The 7,500-nt window shown below is 39.2% G+C and overlaps 1 protein-coding gene across 1 annotated transcript; it reads left to right on the top strand.

Annotated features, from left to right (window-relative positions):
• Window positions 1-5,760: 5,760 nt before the first annotated feature.
• On the top strand, window positions 5,761-6,789 carry LOC137657375 (uncharacterized). Its single transcript, XM_068391711.1, has one exon. It carries the CDS (start codon window positions 5,761-5,763, stop codon window positions 6,787-6,789), a length of 1,029 nt encoding a protein of 342 aa, XP_068247812.1.
• Window positions 6,790-7,500: the final 711 nt, after the last annotated feature.

The following is a 7,500-nucleotide window of genomic DNA, read 5'->3' as shown; positions in this document are numbered from 1 at the left end:
TCAAAAAAAAATTTTTAGAGAAAGGAATACGAACACTATAGTTTGAATGGCCCAAAGATAACATTCAATCTCTCTCTCTCTCTCTCTCTCTCTCTCTCTCTCTCTCTCTCTCTCTCTCTCTCTCTCTCTCTCTCTCTCTCTCCCTCTCTCTCTCTCTCTCTGTGTCAGCTCGAAACCAACTGATGCTTTAGCTGCATTAAGAAGTACTTTCAATGACGGTAGGTTATGCACTCACACACACACACACACCACGTACGTGTACACACACACACACACACTAATATATATATATATATATATATATATATATATATATATATATATATATATATATATATATATATATATGTTTATAATTTATCTATATATATAATGTTTCCGTAGTTAGCAATATGTTTACTATTATCAATAGGATATTTCTAACAACGTTAACATAAATACAAGGAAAATCTTAAACTGGAGACGAAGCTAGAGAGAGAGAGAGAGATATGAATAAAATCACTGTCCGGCCAAGTGACCAAAAGAACACGCACGCACGCGCGCACACAAAGCTACGTCAAGTTTGAAGGGAAGCTTTTCTAAAGGTCAAGGCCTCCTCACCTTTTTGAACTTGGAAACCTGCTCCGAACACCTCTCCACTGAAGACTCGCTGTTTCTAGGTTCCAAAGGATTCGATTATGTGACATAAAACGGGTTCGTGATTACGCAAACAATGTGGATATTATGTGTAAAATTTTACGTGTGTATTTAAGATTTTTTTTATTCACTTACCCTGTGACATAGGTAAAATTTCGGTCTATTAACCAATGACAAAGGTACAACTTTGTTCACTTAACCAGTGACAAAGGTACAACTTTGTTCACTTAACCAGTGACAAAGGTACAACTTTGTTCACTTGACCAGTGACAAAGGTACAACTTTGTTCACTTGACCAGTGACAAAGGTACAACTTTGTTCACTTGACCAGTGACAAAGGTACAACTTTGTTCACTTGACCAGTGACAAAGGTACAACTTTGTTCACTTGACCAGTGACAAAGGTACAACTTTGTTCACTTGACCAGTGACAAAGGTACAACTTTGTTCACTAAAGGTACAACTTTGTTCACTTAACCAGTGACAAAGGTACAATGTAGTTCACTTAACCAATAACAAGGTACAATTTAGTTCACTTAACCAGTGACAAATGTGCAATAAGAACTTATTGTTCACTTACCTAGTGACAAATGTAAAATAAGAACTTATTGTTCACTTACCCTGTAACTAAAAAAAACTTTTTTTATTCACTTACCCGGTGACAAAGGTAAAATAAGAAAATTTTTTGTTCACTTACCTAGTGACAAAGGTAAAACAAGAACATTGTTTGTTCACTTACCTAGTGACAAAGATATAATAAGAATTTTTTTTTTCACTTACCAGTGACAAAGGTATAATAAGAACTTTTTGTTCACTTACTCAGTGACACAGGTATAATAAGAAAATTTTTGTTCACTTACCCAGTGACAAAGGTAATTTATAATAAAAAACATTTTTTGTTCACTTAGTTATTGACAAATTTATAATTAGAAAAAAAAATTGTTCACTTACACATTGACAAAGGTATAATAAGAACATTTTTTTTTTCACTGACCCAGTAACAAAGGTATAAGAACTTTTTTCATTCACGTACCCAGTGACAAAGGTATAGTAAGAACTTTTTTCATTCACATACCCAGTGACAAAGGTATAATAAAACCACTATTTTGTTCACCATTTCTTTGTTCACTTAGCCAGTGACAAAGGTACGGACGCGTACTTTAATTACAGATTAAAAGAGAAGCTTTTGATATTCCAGTGAATTCAAGGGATTAAACTAGATACTCCAAATTAGTCTTGTGTTGACTGGTCATAAATACAAACTTTAGATATTTCAATACCATAACATGAAACCAATTACCAAAGAGGGACATCAAAACCTCAGTTTTCAAAGAAGCTTATTAATATGTAAAAGACTAATGGAGGATGACCACGAACTGCAAGGGATTGGATAATGTTCATAATTGAGGACAAAGGCAGCTATCTTGACTTCGTGGTTTCCGGTATTATGTGTAATCGAAACTACTATAAGAAGTGTCCCTTTGTCAGACTAGGTACTGATCTAATCAGAGAGCTATTAGTCCTTTGTTTGCCTAAAATAAACTGCTGTCTTAAGTTAAAAGTCTAGCGCTCTGACCTGTTTAACCGTAGTTCCTAAAAACTGTCTTAAGTTAAAAGTCTTGTGCTCTAACCTGTTTAACCGTAGTTCCTAAAAAGAGTCGACAAAGGTACTTCAGTGATTAAGAAAAACAACCAGTTTCTTCCTCGCTGTAGTAAGATGTCAGCTGGGTAAAACAAAGGAAGTCACTAAGTAGAATTTGAATTTTGAGATTTTTCCAAATCAATAAACTCATGTCAATTATTATATAACCATACATAAGGGATCTAGCTTTAACCGCAATAAAAAAGAACGAAAATAAAAATTGAATCATCAGCAAAGAATTACTTGAAAAATGTCAAGACAAAGAAGAGTCAATATTCTCGTTTAACTCAGGATAAGAAATGGCTTCTTGTCAAATGAAGACAAGCCATCAATTTCCAGTCATACAAGAATAAGCAATGACCTCCTTATGGGCCAATTCATTACCTTCCAACCATAAAAAAAATAAAGCGGGGTTTACAAGGTCGAACGGTTCGTCAAACCTGGTTGTCGGAACAGCTTGTGAAACGGTTCGAAGAGGTGGAGTCAGCTGCAAATAAATAAAGTTTGTTGACAATAAAGCCCTGATCACACAAGTCAGGCGAGAACAGACTTTCTTCGAACCATTCGACGAACATGTTCGACAATCAAATACCCCGTTCACACGTTCGAACATCACTTCAAACACTTTTCTGTCGAACCGCATTCGACGAACCGTTCGACCAAGTAAATCCGCCTTAACACTCGAGGCTGCAAATCAAGGACAAGTTATAGCTCTCTACCATCACTATATATGTCGTATGTCTCCGTCAAAAAAAGTTTAAGCTGTTGCTAGTCATCAAAAAAAGGGCACAATAGATCTCCTTGTCAAAACAGAAGTCCTAAGTCTGCATCAAACCAATAAAGGTAAAAATATGAGCGACTTTTCCAAACGCAGCTTTACCCAGTTTTTGTAAAATTAATCCAAGATATTACTTCCTATTATACAAAAATAGTCAATGTCCTCCCTGAAGAACGGTATACTTCTGTTATTCTTAATTAAAAATAAGCCAAGGCTCGCGGCCTATTGAAGACAATATGTATTGTGTCAACAAAATTAACTAAGAATTTTTCTTTAAAAGATGTGTAAAAACCAGCCACATCTTTACCTCATAGGAAACTAACCAATTGATATTCATTCAAACATGTGTATTAAATCAAATTAAGTTATGCTCATTTACAATATATATATACATATATATATATATATATATATATATATATATATATATATATATATATATATATATATAAACCGTACCTTATACTCCGATCCTTACCATTCTCAAGCGAATATATGAGTAAAATCAAATTAGGTTGAATCTTAGTCAAAATTTCCATAATTCGCATAAATATATATATAGTTATTTTAATAAAGGGTAAATGAACGGGAAGATCTAAAACCAAACGAGAAATAGTTCTCATGAACACATCCCAGATGGTTGTAATGGTAACTGGAGTATTCGTTAAGGAAGCGCAAAACACCACGTCTTGCACTTGTAAATGTCACTCATGGTTTTAAGGGCAGTGCGAAGCGAGTTTGTTATCTTGATTACAACGACTACTACTACTACTACTACTACTACTACTACTACTACTGCAACTACTACATTATTGCTTCATGAAAAGTTATGCTACTATTACAAATTATTGCTGGTGCTGTATATTCACTACTGGCACTATTGTTGCTGCTGCTGCTGCTGTTCAAGACAGAATAAACAAATAGCTATTTTCAGAGTAATCAGAACCCTCAGCATCACAAACACGCAAACAAGACAAACCAACAACAATTTTGTTGATATTCAAACTACACGAGAAGTAGCACAATCTACAAAGCTAAACATTAACTACAGAACCACTACCGTAAGGTTCTTCAGACTAACAAGAAAACAAATACCAAACCACAAGTATGTACAGTATGGCACGGCTGCTGTTAGGTCCTAACAGACAGGCGAGGTGAATGCAACTGACTTTATTTAAACAAGATAACCAGATTATATACAAACGGTTGAGGGCAACAATGGCACAAAATTCCAACAATATGAAAACATGCAATGGCAAGCTTAAACTGTTTTTTTTTCTATTATCCCTGCGGGAGAGCGCGAGAAAAGAAAAACCAATAGCCGGAGACGTCTAAAATGCATTTGCCTTACAGACTCCCTTTAATACACACACACACACACACACACACACACACACACACACACACAAGGTCCTTCGAGTTGAAATGAGAGAGCATTAATAGGAGGAGGTTTACGTATTACAAAAGGGTGGATCTTGTTCAATTCCGCCACTTCACTGAAGAGAAAGGAAGGATGGACGACACTTGACCGTGTTGCCTTTCGTAATAAGAGAAACATCTTTAAATAGCAGATGTGGCTTTAAGCGGCATTAGGGCAGATGGAAAATGACTGAGAATATTAGTTAACTTTTATATAGGCTACGATGCATGGATGTCTAGGGGGTTATGCATGTTTTGGTATGCAATAAATACAAAAGAATTTATATACAAAAATACACACAGTACATGCATGCATCCATACTTACACACGCACGCATTTATATATATATATATATATATATATATATATATATATATATATATATATATATATATATATATATGGGTTTGTGTGTGCCCGTGTGTTTGAACATGTGTTTATTAATTTATGACAATATAGTTATCTCTTTCTGTATCGATTTGTTTTGCACTTGAAGGAAATTTAGAACACATTTTCTGCTATTTTACCTCCAAGCGTTCATACTGCTGCCGCTATCAGTATTATTTTGAACACACAAAGTGTAAACACATTCCAAAAATTCCCCCCAGTAATTTGCAATCAATCACGCGTTCCACCTGTCATCCAAGACGAATATTCCTAGTGTCACTGCCAAACGGTCTGCCACCAGAGAAATGGCAAGTGCCATACGGGCTCCCACCAGAGAAATGGTAAGTGCCATATAGTGTGCCACCTGAGATTAGGCAAGTGCCATACGGTTTGCCACCAGAGAAGTGGTTAAGTGCCATACGGTTTGCCACCAGAGAAGTGGCAAGTGCCATACGGTTTAACACCAGAGAAGTGGCAAGTGCCATACGGTTTGCCACCACAGAAGTGGCTAGTGCCATACGGTTTGCCACCAGAGAAGTGGCAAGTGTCAAACGGTCTGCCACCAGAGAAATAGCAAGTGTCAAACGGTCTGCCACCAGAGAAATAGCATGTCAAACGGTCTTCCACCAGAGAAATGGCAAGTGCCATATGGTCTGCCACCAGAGAAATGGCAAGTGCCATACGGTCTACCACCAAAGAAATGGCAACTGCCAAACGGTCTGCCACCAGAGAAATGACAAGTGCCACACGGTCTACCACCAGAGAACTGGCGAGGGCCACATGGTCTTCCACCGGAGGAATGTCAAGTACCATACAGGCTGCCACCAGAGAAATGGCAACTGCCAACCGGTCTGCCACCTGAGAAATGGCAAGTGCCATATGGTCTACCACCAGAGAAATGGCAAGTGCCAAACGGTCTGCCACCAGAGAAATGGCAATTACCAAACGGTCTACCACCAGAGAAATGGCAAGTGCCATACGATCTGCCACCAGAGAAGTGGCAAGTGTCAAACGGTCTGCCACCAGAGAAATAGCAATTGTCAAACGGTCTGCCACCAGAGAAGTGGCAAGTGTCAAACGGTCTGCAACCAGAGAAATAAGTGCCAAACGGTCTGCAACCAGAGAAATAGCAAGTGCCATATGGTCTGCCACCAGAGAAATAGCAAGTGCCATATGGTCTGCCACCAGAGAAATGGCAAGTGCCATATGGTATACCACCAGAGAAATGGCAAGTGCCATATGGTATACCACCAGAGAAATGGCAAGTGCCATATGGTCTACCACCAGTGAAATGGCAATTGCCAAACGGTCTGCCACCAGAGAAATGGCAAGTGCCATATGGTCTGCCACCAGAGAAATGGCATGTGCCATACGGTCAGCCACCAGAGAAATGACAAGTGTCAAACGGTCTGCCACCAGAGAAGTGGCAAGTGTCAAACGGTCTGCAACCAGAGAAATAACAAGTGTCAAACGGTTTGCAACCAGAGAAATAGCAAGTGCCATATGGTCTGCCACCAGAGAAATGGCAAGTGCCATATGGTCTACCCCCATAGAAATGGCAAGTGCCATATGGTCTACCACCAATGAAATGGCAATTGCCAAACGGTCTGCCACCAGAGAAATGGCAATTGCCATATGGTCTGCCACCAGAGAAATGGCATGTGCCATACGGTCAGCCACCAGAGAAATGGCATGTGCCATACGGTCAGCCACCAGAGAAATGATAAGTGCCATACGGTCTACCACCAGAGAAATGGGAAGTGCCATACGGTCTGCTACCAGAGAAATGGCATGTGCCATATGGTCTGCCACCAGAGAAATGGCATGTGGCATACGGTCTGCCACCAGAGAAATTGCAAGTGCAATACGGTTTGCCACCAGAGGAACAGCTAAGGCTGTGCAGTCGGCCATTCAACCGGCAAGATAGATTACAGTCTGCCAACCAAGAAACGGCAAGGGTGCATATGATCTACCACCCGATATTAGGCAAGCACCCTACAGTCTGCCACCAGAAAAACGGCAAGTACCACACGGTCTGCCACCGGAGTAACGGCAAAGGCCGTACAGTTGGCCACTAAGAAACGGCAAGGGTGCATACAGTCTGCCACCCGAAAAATGGCACGGGCCATATTGTCTGCCACCCGAGAAACACCAAGGACCATAGAACATCAGGGAGACGGTAGAGCCACGCGGTCTGCCACCAGGCGGTCAGTTCCGTATGGTCTACCATCAGATAATTAGCAAGTACCACTTGGTTTACTAACAGGAAAAGACTTCAGGAGCTAAAGGGCTGTAATCCAAGACAATGATAAAAAGACTACAGTATACCTGGTTGCAAAAACGTCCAATTTGCACACTATCCTCAGAAATAGAATAATCATGCAGTTTTTCACTACGTTACTCGTGGGTCGAGATTTTCCTTATTACGCTTAACCCATTATCATACCATTACAACAACCTCCTTCTCAACAGCTACCGCGGCAAATAACTACAACAACACAACAAAATAACAATACCAAAAAAGATAATGATAACAAATTTCCATTTACGAACATCAGACACAATCATTACATTCCATAAGCTATACAGGAGCATTGCAATGCCTTTTCCTTTAATCCGTGGCCTATAACAAAATGAA

Source organism: Palaemon carinicauda, chromosome 18, assembly GCF_036898095.1.
Source record: "Palaemon carinicauda isolate YSFRI2023 chromosome 18, ASM3689809v2, whole genome shotgun sequence".
Lineage (NCBI taxonomy): Eukaryota > Metazoa > Arthropoda > Malacostraca > Decapoda > Palaemonidae > Palaemon > Palaemon carinicauda.
This window is presented reverse-complemented; position numbering and strand designations above follow the sequence as displayed.

Bases quoted from the DNA above. Each gene is read 5' to 3' on its own strand.
- LOC137657375 (XM_068391711.1), top strand. From the start codon at position 5,761: ATGGCAAGTGCCAAACGGTCTGCCACCAGAGAAATGGCAATTACCAAA.